Below are 14,782 nucleotides of genomic sequence, written 5' to 3'. Positions count from 1 at the left end.
AGCTTGCAATACTAATAAAGATATTAATATATATCTAATCTGAAAATCTATTTTCTGCAAGTCCACATTTATAACTTCCCTTTCCTCAAGAAATTCAGATTACTGTCTGTTGTAGCATAAATGGGATTCCAGATGTAGCAATAGTGCACGAGACAGATCTTGACTTTTGTGATAATAGAGGAGTGTGTTTTTACTGTCTTCTGTTGTTCCATGCTTGCCTCTAGTGCATGGGCAGGACTCATCTCACACATCCCTGTCTGGCTGTCTCATCAGCTAAGTTAAGGTCTTCAGACAGACTTCTCTGTATTCAGTGCTGTGTGATGCACAAGCTCAGAGAAGAAGCTGCTTGAGCAATGACCTAATAAAATGATGCCATTTTTTTGGGGAGCCTATTTTCTATCACTGGCTGCAGGGGTAACTTTTAGACTAGTTTAGACTAGAAATCTAACTTTTTAACATTAAATTTGCAATTCAAATACAAACTTTTCACAGATTAATTTTTAAAAACCTTTAACAATCAACAGGGAAGAAAAGGCTGTTTTAGAATGCTGCTCATTTCAGATGTTTGCAGTCTCTGTATGGCACCACAGAGCTGCCTGTTTTGCCCATCATACAGGCATCCCTGCTTGCTGTCCAGCTCAGAGGAAGCCTGCCCTGTAGCTGTCTCACAGGATTTTTGGTAACAACAGTTGAGCTGAATGGAGCTGCATGTATTGTGAGGCAAGCCTGGAGAGAGAGACTGAAGCATGTACCATGTAAAATAGTTTTCATTTCTTTGCCTCTAAGGAGGTGTACAAATGCATATTCACAGTTATCTGTCATGAGATGACTATTTCCAAAGGGCCATTTTGACTGAAACTCTGTATGGCTGGTTATCCTTTTAACACAATGCATCGTAATTGCTTCTATTAGGATAAAAAGCTTGATAAAGTTGAAAATCTGGTGTAGAGTGAACAAGTTACATGATTAATCTCTTGCTTAATTAAGATTAAACTTAGTAGAAATAATTGCCGTAGCTGATGTCCACGTAGTGAATATTAGCTGGATCACATTATCTAGTGGTTCAGGATTTGGAGTCAATCCCACAAGCCATCAAGATGTCTCAGGAGTGCTACGTAAATAACTTCTCTTTCTCTCTGAGAAGTACTGTGGAAGAAGTTTAAAATGATCCAGATGGTGATTTATTACATTCAGTCAGAGACCCCTTCTTTTACCCCCTGGGCCTTCAAACATGAGAGAGGTGGAGAACCACAGAATAATATAAGAGTTTAGATGGAAAGGGACCGTTGGAGTCCAACCTCCTGTTCAAAGTAAGGCTAACTTCAAAGACTGGGATGACGTTCAAGAATGACAGCTTATCTGCATTGCTCAAACGAAGGAAGAAGGAGCCAGAATGACAAGCAATAAACAACACACACCAAGGAAGGACCTGACTGTAACATGGAAAAAGCTACTGAAGCAGGGTAAAAATTGTATGGAGATGACTGCCTTTGGCTGTGCCACATTTATTGTCTCTCACTGGCCACAGATCAAAGCCCTGTGAATTTTTCTTTTTACAGACTGCTGCCTGGAATACTCTAGGACTTCCTACTGATGTAATGATGTAATCATGCTTCATTTTGGTTACAAGCTGAGTTACTCTGCCAGAACCTTTCCACGTTCTTTTAGGAATTCCTGATACTTATTCTTGAGAACATTGCATGTTAAATAGTATGAGGCTTAAAAGCAGGGTCTTCTGATACACTATCTCACTAATTACAAAATGAAAAGGACCAAGTTCCTCCACTGATCTCCTGTCTTCTGTGCTACTTCAGAGAGATGAGTGCTTATACTACACTAGAGAGGCACTGCTTGACACCGAATGCCTAAAATCACATTTACTGAGAACAAGTAGTTTACAATACAGAAACTATTTTACATGGATAGTGAAGAAAAAGATGTTCACTTTGTATTGACAAAAGTATTTAGTCAAGCTACTGAAATATAAGCAGATATTTCCCATAATCAGCAAACCCTTTGTATGATGTTAACTGATCCCAGAAGTATTAAAGATTTTTTTTAGTCTTTAAGAAAGAAAAAAATGTATTATTATTACTGCTACATCATCATCATTTTCCTTTTAAAATATTAGTAGAATTTTTTGCTAGGGAGAAAAACAACTAATTGCTGAAATGGAGATTAATTTCTAAAATGAATTTCATTAAGATCATTAAAATCTTTTTGTATTCAAAAGTTCTGCTTTTATTTGTATTTTTCTAATTATCACAGGATCTTTGGAAGTCCTCTCACTTGAACACATGAAGAGCAATAAAAATGCTTACATTAGAGGAAAAAATATTCTAAAAAAGTCCATTTAATGTAATTGACACCTTACTGAAGCATACACTGAAAATAAGGTGACCCTAGGAACGTGTGCACAGAAACCTTGCTTTCTTTTAGCTACTAATGGCAATACAAGGTACAAAATAAAGTCAGGAAGAAGTTTCTTGTATACACTGAAATACTGTTCCAATTATGACAAATCTGGCTTTGGAAAGCAATTTAGAAATCTGTTTTGGGAGTCAGCTTTCAGAGTTTGTGCCTGACAGCTTTGCCTTCCACGTCCTTTTTGATACTGTAATCTGAAGGTGACACAGCAAAGGTGCGTGTATTCTGGTGTTGGTTTTGATTGAGTTTGAATTCTGAGTCACCCAACAGCTTCCCCAGAAGGTCAATGTTGTCTTTAATAAATGCATGCTCTTGGTTTATAAAAAACATTAACAAGTTGAGTGCTATTCAAGCACTCAACAAGTGTAGCCATTGTTAAAGCCTTCCCTCCCTTCTGAAGATTGTAAAGGAAAATGGCTTAAAGAATTATTTAGGGAGAAATACCTCATTTAGGACTAATTTAATTGCTGAGTTTTTATTGGATAGGCAAACTGTAAGAGCCAAGAGAGTTTTATGGCTCTTTTAAGTGGTTTAGGAAGTGCCTGAAGATCACAGAATCAGAAAATCACAGCATGTCAGGGGTTGGAAGGAACCAACCCCCCTGCCAGAGCAGCATCACCTAGAACAGGTGACACAGGAATGCCTCCAGGCAGGTTTTGAAAGTCTCCAGAGGAGACTCCACAATCTCTCTGGGCAACCTGCTCCAGGGCTCTGTCACCCTCACAGTAAAAAAGTTTTACCCTGTGTTCATGTGGAACATCCTCTGCTCCAGCTTGCACCTGTTGCCCCTTGTCCTGTCATTGGACATCACTGAGCAGAGCCTGGCTCCGTCTTCCTGACACCGACCTTCATATCTTTATAAACATGAATGAAGTCACCCCTCAGGCTCCTCTTCTCTAAGCTAGAGACCCAGCTCCTTTAGCCTTCCCTCACAAGGGAGAGGTTCCACTCCCTTTAGCATATTTGCGGCTCTGTGATGGACTCTTTCAAGCAGTTCCCTGAGGTCCTTCTTGCACTGAGGGGTCCAGAACTGGACACAGTATTTCAAAATCACACCTTCCCATTTCCCCAGGGCTGTGTCTTGTGTCTGTAGCACAATAGATAATGTACTCGTTTCATAATGTATTAGCTTACTTTATTACTATTAAATATTGCACTATTAGTACAGATCACCATGTCACAAAGTCTACACAATGTGCTTTGACAACAGATTTGGCAACCCAACAAATATTACATTATACTGAACCAACAGAAACACTGTTCAACACATTCAGGCTAAACTTCAGACAAGCTTTAGTACACAAGCACAGGTTATATGGTACTTTTGAAGAGTCTAGGTCTGTGGTTCTCCCTCCTTATGCTGAGATCACCCAGATCTCCTCTGAGGAAGGATAGATTCACTCAGAGTCTTGACTATGGGCAATTAGGAAAAAAAAAAAATTCAGTGAGATACACAGTCCAAGACAATCCCATTAGTTTTCTGACAAAACTGCTTGCAATAACAGAGGAGACACTTCTCTGGCCTGGACAGATTCTGGTGTGGGCAAGCCATAATGTCTGTTTACTCAAAAAACCTGTTCCTCAACTAGTATTCATTCATTCATTAATAGAAGAAAGACTGAAATCAGTCTGCAGTGGTGCCAGTAGATCTCTTGGATTCTAACAGTGACGTGAGCTTAGCTAGTGGACACGACCGTGTCCTGCACTCCTCAACAGTGAAGTAGCTGCTTGTCCTGAAGGCAGAGCTCCTGCAACTCTGCACAAAGCCTAGGCGCAGGGCAAGTCCCTGTGTAGACCTAATAATAATGTCAGACTGCCTACTGTATGTAACCTCATGCTTGGCGTAAGAACTGAACGGCAAAATAACCTCTGGAACAATGGAGGTTACCACTTTAAGACATGCAAAGATAAGAATCTGTGGCTACATACTTGTCTAACCTTTGGCTAAAAGTCTTCCAAAGGGATGTGTTTCTCCAGAGTGCACACTGAGTCCTCTTAATGCAAACACATCCCTAGGACAAGTGTCCCTATAAATGTTAATATAAGCACTTCAATACAGATCATATAAGCCTACATTAGAAACAGTGCCACCAATAATAAAAGCACTTTTGAAACAAAATGCTTGCTAATAGTCATTAAAAACCTTCTATGCAATATACGTAAAAAAAACTTATCTAATGCTTTGCAGAATCATCCACAAATGTACCACACAGTGCACAAACATTAATAAGAAAGAAGCAGCAAAACTGTAAAACTACCACTTAGAAACACAATGCAATTAGGACTACTTCCATTAACACAGTGTAACAGCTACTAACTATTGTTGATGTCTATTTTATCAAGAATCCATATTCTATGGTTTCTTTTACTTTTATTCAGAAATATGGAAGCAATTGCACTGTTTCATTGCTAATTAGCTATCTCTAGTCCTCAGCACAGAAGGACATGGACCTGATGGGAGTGGGTCCAGAGGAGGGCCATGAAAATGATCATGGGGCTGGAACACCTTAGCTATGAGGACAGGCTGAGGCAGCTGGGGCTGTTCAGCCTGGAGAAGAAAAGGCTCTGGGGATACTTAATAGTGGCCTTCCGTACTTGAAGGAGGCCTACAAGAAGGTTGAACAGGGACTGCTTCCAAAGGCCTGCAGTGATAGAACAAGGGGCAATGGTTTGAAATGAGAGAAGAAATTTAGATTGGATGTTAGGAACAAGTTCTGCATCATGAGGGTAGTGGAACACTGGAACAGGTTGCCCAGGGAGGTAGTTGAGACCCCATCCCTGGAGATATTCAGGGTCAGGCTCTACAAGGCTCTGAGCAACCTGCTCTAGAGGAGGATGTCCCTGCTGACTGCAGGGGGTTGGCCTAGATGACCTTTGGAGGTCCTTTCTAACCCAAACCATTCTATGACTCTATATGAGAAAAGATGAGAAATTCTCATTCATGCAAATTTTAGGACAACTCCTGCCATGACAGATTTGTCATTCCATGTGCTACTGATAGGTGACCATTTCTCTTTCTAGTAAGATTTACATTGAATCCCTTCATAAACCAGGCTATACATGTAACTTGTTTTTTTAGTTTACCTGCTATAACATATTTATTAAAATAGATGTTATGCTAAATGATTACAAGATGCTTAAAGAATATTTCCAGTTACTCCAAATTATAAAACAGTCTCAATGTGTAGAACAAAAAAAGATGTAAATAATCTGAAGGTTACTAGGACATTACATAACTCATAGCTAAAAATATACTCTGTAAGGTGAGACATGGCTTGAATCTGGAAAGCAGTGCTTCCAGGGGTTTTGTCAATATAACAAGAGTTTCTTGCAAGCTAACAGTATTTTCTAAACTCTTCCAGATATTTTATTTCTGGAAATGACATAGGAAAGACAGCTGCCCCTCACAAAAGGCTGTTATGGAAACATCTTGCACATACGGAAGAGAGGAAGGGACAAGGGGCTAAGGTTGGAGGTGAGGAAAGGACAACATGGCATCTAACAGCAAAGCCAATGAAGTGGACAATGCAGCATGAATCACAATGTTTTTGACCATTAAATATTTCTGGCAAAACTCTAGATAAGAACAGCAACAAAAATGAGGAAAAAAACCCCACAATCAACCAACCAACCAACCAAAAAAAACCCCCACAACTCAAAAGCCAGCACAAGAAGGATATGATTACAGAGAATTCAGGCTATGGAAACTTGAACTTAAGATGTCATATAAAAGCTCATAATTTTGAGATGGAAAGAAAAAATGCCAGCTATGAACCTTTGTTTTCCTCTGGAAAAGGAACAACAGAGCACTTCACATGGAGATGGCAAGGCAAAATGATTTGGTGAATTGGAAAGAGAAAGTTGAAAGAGGATGTTTTAGCAACATATCGGACAGAAGTTTATGTCACTGACTTCTGGGTATCAGTGGTTCACTTGGTTCACTTCAAATGGGTCAGTGGTTCACTACTAGGTTCATGCACACATTCCCTTTGTGGGATCAAACATCCCTCTCAAACAATAGATATATGTGCCATTCCAAAACACAGCAGGGCTAAAAATGCATCTGTTGGATACATCTAAGTTCCTCCCAACATTAGAATTCTCTCAAGAAGTAGAAGAAAAGGGATCAGCAGCAAATACACAGCTGGATTGACTCTCTGGAGAGAAAAGAATGCAGCAGAAGGCAGGAGAGAGATCAGATCTTTATCTCCCAGTATCTCCCGTCAGAGACACCAGAAAGAAGCATACCTTCATGAACAAAGTAAGCTCATACAGAGTACCCATAAGAAACAATTAAACCAAGACTGGGCTCCTTTAGGAAGTGACTGCAAGGAAGAAATACACTAATGACTCAGGGATGTGAAAGACTAGAGACAGTAGGATGAGAGAAAACCTCCATTAGTCCCAAATCAAAACCCTACATCATCCTCCTAACAATTTCCTCAAACCCTCAGCACTGTTCACTAGGAAGTCCTGAGCTGCAAATGAGCAAGCCAGGAGATATAGAGTTTCCAGCTTGCACGACATATTCTTTTAATATTCTGAATGCAAAACTGCAGAAGCAGAGTCAAAGTTCTAGAGTTCTCCTTGGTGGGCTCTGAGGTTGTGGAACCCGGAGATCAAAACGGCCTGGGTCAGACTAGTGTTAACAGGGTGATGGTGCTGCCTGCAGCCTTACCTTGTGCAACTTTCCCAAGACAGAGGACAACTTGGAGGAAAAACGTATGAGCTTTCTTGACTGGAGGAAGTGGAAGTCATCTTATAGGAAGCCTGGAAAAAAATATATTTCACCTCTGTGGGGGAGATGTAAATCCAAGATCAGTCCATGAAGAGGGAACCTTCCATTGTACTCTGCTCAATTTGAGAAGCTAGGATTATTCACTAATTTCTGGCTGTTTTGGAAATTGCTGATGCTTCACGTTGATGTACAGGTGTCTACATGGTTAAATTCTGTCCCCTCATATTGAGTGCTTGTGCACTGCATGTGGCCCATGCTGTCTCTTGTATCCTGTCAGGGTGAAACTAGATGCTGGCTTGAAATTCCAGCCCCACGACAGGGGTGAGTTAACAATTAACCAGTATGGACAGTATGGCAGTTCTCTAGCTCTGTTTCATACTAACAGCGTCAGCCTCTCAGGGCCTGCTTGGATTCCACCACTATGAAGTAGCTGCCTAATGTAGGAGCTTTGGATTCCACCACTATAAACCAGCTGCCTAATGTAGGAACTTTGTCAGGCTCCCACATTTTGCATTTTACTCACAGCACATGTTTAGGAGTTGCCACAGCTTTATCAATCAGTCCTAGGCTGTCTTCAGATTTCCTTAGAACAGTATTTAAGACACAGTCTTGATGGATCTACATTGGAATTTGTCAGTTCTTGCTCAGACAGGAAGATTTCTAGGGCTGTGCTGCTGCCTGTAGGTTCATATACCAAAAAAAAAGGTACCTTCAAAAAGAGATGGCATATGTCAGACACTTGGATAACTCAGTATAACATGCCAAAACCAATTTTTGATGTCCTAATGAGTGAATATTTTGCTTTACACAAAGTTGTTACATACTGCTTCGATCACTTATTGCTGGTTTTCAGTAGTTCTGGATTAATGCAAAATTTCTGCTCTGCCAAAATTCAGAAAGTTTGGTTTTTGATAGCTCTTCCACACTATTTCAGCAGCCTATGCTCAACACATCCTGCTGCAGAAGCTGAGGATAAAGTGTGAAAGCTGAAGCAAAGCTGAAAAGGGGTACACCTGTTTGTGTACTTTTTCTTCCCTTCTTTTTTCCCCATATATTTTCCTTTCTTTTTTAAAAAAAATATTTTTCACCATCTTTCTTTTTTTTTTATTTTTTGGTATGAATTATTCTTTCAGCTTATAGTAATTAATGGAAACTGCTGGTCAGCAAAAAAGATGCAAAGAAAGCCTAACTAGGCAGTGCATCTCTGTTTAGCAAAGAAACTGACTAATAAATCAAAAGAAGATTGTAAGATCTCTAGACTTAGAGTATCACAGCTATCATCTAACCAAGTCCTGCTTAGTATTTTCTTAGATTTACAATTATATTTTTCTGCATGATTTTTTTCTTTTAACAGGCAAATAAATTAGTACTTCTGCTTCAAAAATTTTAAAATGAATGAAGTACAAGTTCCGTGGGACTTCCTCCAGCTGGGTTGTACCCCATGGCAAGTGTCATTTTTGTGTTAGTGCAGACAGGCCTCTCTAAATTCGAGTAGTGCTATTGCCTCTGTCTTTTTGAAACACGCAGACCTCTCCTCCCGCAGTGTACTCTGGCTGCTGACCTCTTAAGCTTGAGGGATAATGACTTTTTGAACACTGTAGCATGCACATTACATGCATATGAGAGAAGATTTTTTCTTGTCTGCGATTCCTTTTTTCTATAGTGAAAATATGCCTCAACTAATGTCAGTCTGTTTCTTGGTGGCAATATGCCTAAGACTGCTGAAAGAGACAAAGTGAGTCACTTTACAAACACGGATTTGCCACAGTGAACTATGCAGACAGGCAATATTCATATCAGAGACGGAATATATTACAAGGCAACACACAACCTTATGCAAAATGCAGTCTTCCTCTTCCACAGGCAGGAATCTTAGACTTACATCTTTGATCTTAATCTTAAAAATGAGATGCTAAAAACAGCATGCATAGGGTAATGATGAAGAAGGATGGGATCCTTCAAGTGTCATTACACAATAGAGACTATAAAATAAAACCTGGATCAGTGAGTAATGAGAATGTATGCCTTGCTTTACTGGTACCACAGACTAAATATTTTAGAATCATAGCAGTTTTCTTTAAGTGCTAGAATTTTGTTTTGTATTCAGACTATCTCACATGCCCAAACCTATGATCTGTTTCTTATTCACAACATGTGGGACAGCCACGTACATCTGAAGCAGTCATTCTCAATTCCCTTCATAGTCAGTCAGGCAGAATATACACTTTAAGGATATATCTGACTTATTTGAAGCATCTACATTGGAATGACATGAACCACACCCTAGAAAGGCCTATTTCTGCATAAGGACTACAGGAGTCATGACACCAAGTGCAGATGTAATCACCCCATCAGAGATGCATATTTGGCCACAGGAATTCCCTTTTCCTATGAATTTATTAAAAAATCCCAGGCTGTCACCTTAAACCAGTTCTCAGTTAAGCTCTGATTTAGCCGTCTCTCAGGCACAGCATACTCTATTTTCTCACTCTTTCAGAATCACCCAAACAAACAGGCCTTTCTTTCTTTTCAAACAACCTAGCAGTAAGGTACATTCCTTATTTCTAATGTACAGAAATTTCTAATAGTAAAGTTCCGTTTGTTCTATATCATCCCATTAAGCTTAACCACAAACAGTTGATTTAGTCTTAGTCATTGTTTTACCACAAACAAAACATGTTCTCTTTTTCTTCTATGTATTCTCCAAAGCAAGCAACCATTCCCTGTTCCAGCAAGAGGGTTAAGACTCAAGAACTGTATTTGGGCCTAGTATTTTATGTCAGCTGAGCCAGGGTACCTATCAGTACCCCAGCGTTTCACCTGACAAAAGATGGTGTAAGTTTCTCCTGCTTTTACTGAAGGTTGAGCTCAGTGTGTATCTCCTATCTGCCAGAGTGTGTGAAAAAGAACCACAGCTAAGTTAAAGCACTACAACTTGTTAAACTATTGTGCTGAGCAACTTATTTTGATCATGAATTGATGGTCTAAGAAGAAATTCTCTTGAGAGAAAGGAATCACCCTCATGAGCTTGAATACATTGCTGCTTCAGGGCTTTGGTACTATTGTCCTGCACTGATTACTGAAATAGATATTTTGCTGTCTATTATTACCCAGGGTCATTCAGCATATTGGATTTCACACTCCACTTCTCCCTGAAGCTTGGTGCTCTGAATTATTTTCCTCTAGAGGGGCCTTAGGTTGTGATTTTCAAAATAATATCCTATCTTTTGGGGTAACATTAACTCTTCTAATTCTCTTTATACCTTTTTTTTTAATATGCATTTCTCCTGTGTTTGTCAGTACCTTTTGAAAAATTGGTGATTACTCCACTGTTCCAGATGTTAAATAAAACCAGATTTAATAGCATCTGATACAGCACCTTTGCAACAATTAACTTTCTCCAAGTTCATACATTTTTGTGACACCAATTAGCCTTTGCTTCTCACCCTTAATTTAATTTCACTTCAGAGAAATGTCAGTCACTTATAAATAATTCATTTAAATATAGATATGTAAATTACTTGATTGACTATGTTAATCTACAGTTACATAAATATCTTTATTATTTCTGCAACCTGATAAAATGCTACCATATTCCTTGTTCTAAGGATCTGTAATGTTTCTAACAACAAACATTTGGCATATGCAAAAACTAAAACTACATTTCCCAATCTCTGCCCTTCAGAAGAAAAGAAATCAGTATTTTTATATAGAATCCTATTTTTTTTTGAAGCACACAGTAATGTATGTCCTGTGATGTATGAATACCTTTAGAGGAATAAATATCTTTAATTAAAGAAATTCAATCATTATTCACTTGAGGTAACAATAAATCGTGATGGATGGTCATCTCAGACTATCCAGATTCTTTGGCTCAAATATTAAAAGCTATGAAAGTACTTTTCACTGTCAAGGTATTAATGCTTCTGTTGTAATTGCTTCCTTACAGACAAGTCCTGACCCTCCTCTTTCAGTGGTGTACATTAATCCTATGTCAAGCTGGTCAGAGAAACTAAGTTGCTATAAGCAAGAAACAAATGAAGGAAAAGGAGGCACAATGGCTACCAAACCCAGTAACTTCATAACAGGCTAATAAGTTGCTCTGATTTTGATCTCCCTTAATGAATCAATATGTACAAATAAATCTAACTCTTGTAGCATTTCTTTGAGACTGTAAGAGTTTGCTGCAGACACCATATTATGTGGTGAAGGCCTGGTACTCCTCTAGTTTTACCCTTATACTGAGTTGGAACCATTGACACTCAAAACACAAAAAGGAATGTACAACAAACTGTTAGATTTTGCCTGTGGTAATTAAATGCAGACACACTTTTCCAGAACCAGTGCTGTTACCTCCCACAACATGGAAATTACTTTCCAGTTTAGCACACAAGATGCAGTGAGCAGATGTATGTCTTATGGTTTAGAACCTTTCACACACATTGTTGTAATTGTACAGACTTTCCAAACTTACCTCCTCTATGGATAACCAAAGAAGTTTCACTTCCAACAGGACATTCTTTAAGTATATCCACTACTTCTGCATGGCTCAGGTTCTGTACATTCTGCTGGTTGATCTCAACAATGAGGTCACCTTCACACAAACCAGGACATCCCTGAATGTCTAGAATTTGCTTCACCCTCTGTCCTGTAGGACTGTCTGCTATAGTGAAGCCAAAGCCCTGGGCCCCTTTCACAATGGTTAAGGTCATGAGTTCAGCTTGGGTGGCCCCAGAAGAAGCCATTGATACATTATCATCATGGGCAGGTGGTGGGAATGTGCTATCAAGCTGACTATCTGCTGGAATGGAGTGCAAGGAGTGTGGTGGTCGATCTGTTACGTCTGGAACAGACTGAGAAGTCCTAGAAATGTATTCCAAATAAGTTTCATAGTTATGTCTTCCATTTACCACTACCGGAGGCCTCTCCATTACTGCAAGGGGTGGCACCATGCTGTTGGCAGGATCTTCAGGATCAAAGGGCAAAGGGTATCCACGACATAGCACCAAGTTGACACTCTGACCAATAGGAACAGACTGGAAGAGTTTGACTACATCTGCGTGAGTATGTCCAAGGACACAAACTTCATTAATATAGACAATGACATCACCTAGAAAGAGGAGAAAAAAAGAAAAAAAAGTGACATGAGACAACTTCAGTTCTTGTACAGGCAGTGTCATTTAATATTTTTTTAATGAGATAGAACTGTACTAAAAATGGAAATAAATTAGATCAGCATACTGCTCAAATAGTGGGGACATAAAAGAGTCAAATTTATCTGTAAGCAAACGCTATACAAATAGACAATGACAGCATTATTTCTTTTTTTCTCTAGCAGCTCACGGCTGGAGACTTGAGCTGGATCCAGACATACACCTTTTCTTAACATTTCTTCCCCATTTTTCACTCCTTTCAGTGGAGTCCACATATTAGTTCTTTATACGATATAATGGCAGTTCATTTTGAGGGTTGTCAAGAACTACCATTGTTTGGTGAAGACTAAAAGCAATAGGAATAGTAAACATGCATGGATGTAACAATCAGTGAATAGGGCTACAAGACTGTTCATGCATCTGCATAAGGAAATATTTTTCATATTGATCATGATATTGACAGTTCTATTAAATGTCATTATTTACCATCAGACATCCAGGACCACTGCAGTCATTTCCTCCTGTAGGCATGAACTAAAACGTATCTTGCACATTGTAGAGATGCTCAGTGGCATTTTGTTGTAGCCATGATGGTTCAAGGGCAATGACAGCACCAATTCAACAGGTAGGTATAATAGCAAACGTCTGAATATCAGTTTAACATTTCCAACTAAACCAGTTGGTCAAATAAAAACAAAAGCAATGCAACTCTTATCTCTTGTAATTAGTACAGAGAAACCAATCAGAGCATATATGAAAGCAGAATAGTTTAAGGCAACAGGCTGTTTATGGGTTTCTGTATTGTTCATGTACCAACCAGCTTCTGTTGCTGAAAAGTTCAAGTTCCTCCTTGTTGTTAGAATGGATCTATAGAACTATAATCATAAATATTTTTATGGTATTGTTAAGGTGCACATCAAAATAAAAATGAGCTATCAGTACAAAAGATACTCAGAACAATTTGCTGATCCACAGTTTCCACTTTAACAAGACATTCTGAATCTTTATAGCAAATAAGAAGGATGTTTAGCTAGAGAATACCACAAGTTATTTTACTAAGTGAAAATCATCTCATTATCCTACCATTAATTAGGAACAAGAAATCCTTTATACAGACAATGCCATGAGGTGCACAGTTCAATAACTGACCTATCATAACACAACATTTTGCAATGGTATTTGAAAATTCAGCAATAAAATGAGAACGATTTAGGGAAGATAAGACAGCTTGTGGGGAATTGCTTCAACTGCATTCAGGAAATTATGTCTTTCAAGTACTTCAATCAAAGGATCTAATCAAACACACCAAGGGGAAAAGAGATCATCAAAATGCCAGTGCAAGGGCTGTTCTGTGTGACAACAAAAGGCAAAGGCTGCTTCAATGTGAAAATGAAATGGTCAATGCCTACCCATCGGTCTGTCTGACAGCCTGGCACTAATTAACTGCACATGCACAAATTGTGACTTAGAGAAAGTTTTCTTCAGACTATGACTAGGGAAAAAACAGCTGAGGGCTTGTTTAAATGTTTGTTACTCACAGAAACCTTAGGAGCTGCAAATATTGTCTTCAAAGTGCATCACAAATAGATTACAAAGTATAAGCAAAAGCAGAAAGGTCACTTCATAGGCCATGCTGAAAGAACTCCCATGCTTCTCTCTCAAGCAGTTGAGAGTAAAACAGTTTTCATAAGCCAAGATTTAAAAGACAGAGAGAATGTTCTGCACTAAATTACCATCGCAATGGCTACAATTCGTGGTGATCTGCTCCTGCCTTGGTATAGAAAGATCTTACCTGCATTCTCATCCCTGGCTTCACATTAGCAGTGAGGCTGTCATTGCTCACAATGGGACTGATACTGCTGAACAGAAGAAACCTCTTCACTGCTTGCTTCTGTTTCAGTATCCCTGTAACTTTCCAACCCATGCAGTCCTTATTTCCCTGAGTGCTGTCAATGCAGATATGTGGTGGGAGGACATCAAACTGTTTGTTCAATCCTCTCTTGCAATAGTTAAACAGAGTGCAAATGCAACATGCATTTATTGTGTGGGTCAAGTAAGTGGCTGTCTTTTTTCACCTCTTTGCTTTATGTATTTGTAAAGAATCACAAAATATTAGGAGTTGGAAGTGACCTCAAAAAAACATTGAGTCCAAGCCCCCTGCCAGAGCAGAATCACCTAGAGTAGGTCACACAGGAATGCATCCAGGTAGGTTCTGAATGTCTCCAAAGATTATCCGTGACATAAAATTTCATATGTTTAAAAAAAAAAAAAAAAACAACAAAAAACCCAGATAAACCAGTTGAGTACATAAGGTGTCCAATGAAAAGAAATTAGATTGTGCACAAGGAGCGCAGTCAGGAGATATACAGGCCAAGAAGCACCTTTTCCCAGTCACTAAACAGGCAAAATGGAGCATAAGAAGGCGTTCAGTAAGAACTCCTTCTTCATATAATAACCCTTCATT

At 39.0% G+C, this 14,782-nt stretch overlaps 1 protein-coding gene across 1 annotated transcript in view; it reads right to left on the bottom strand.

Annotated features, from left to right (window-relative positions):
• MAGI2 (membrane associated guanylate kinase, WW and PDZ domain containing 2) overlaps positions 1-14,782 on the bottom strand; it is a 646,435-nt gene that overhangs the window by 94,926 nt on the left and 536,727 nt on the right. The window contains exon 10 of the mRNA XM_054399405.1: positions 11,640-12,275. Coding sequence (XP_054255380.1) covers positions 11,640-12,275 — 636 coding nt within the window. The remainder of the gene's footprint in view (positions 1-11,639; positions 12,276-14,782) is intronic.

This window comes from Indicator indicator, chromosome 3, assembly GCF_027791375.1.
Source record: "Indicator indicator isolate 239-I01 chromosome 3, UM_Iind_1.1, whole genome shotgun sequence".
NCBI classification, from domain to species: Eukaryota; Metazoa; Chordata; class Aves; order Piciformes; family Indicatoridae; genus Indicator; species Indicator indicator.
Note: the sequence above shows the minus strand (reverse complement) of the source record. Positions and strands in the feature narration are given on the sequence as shown.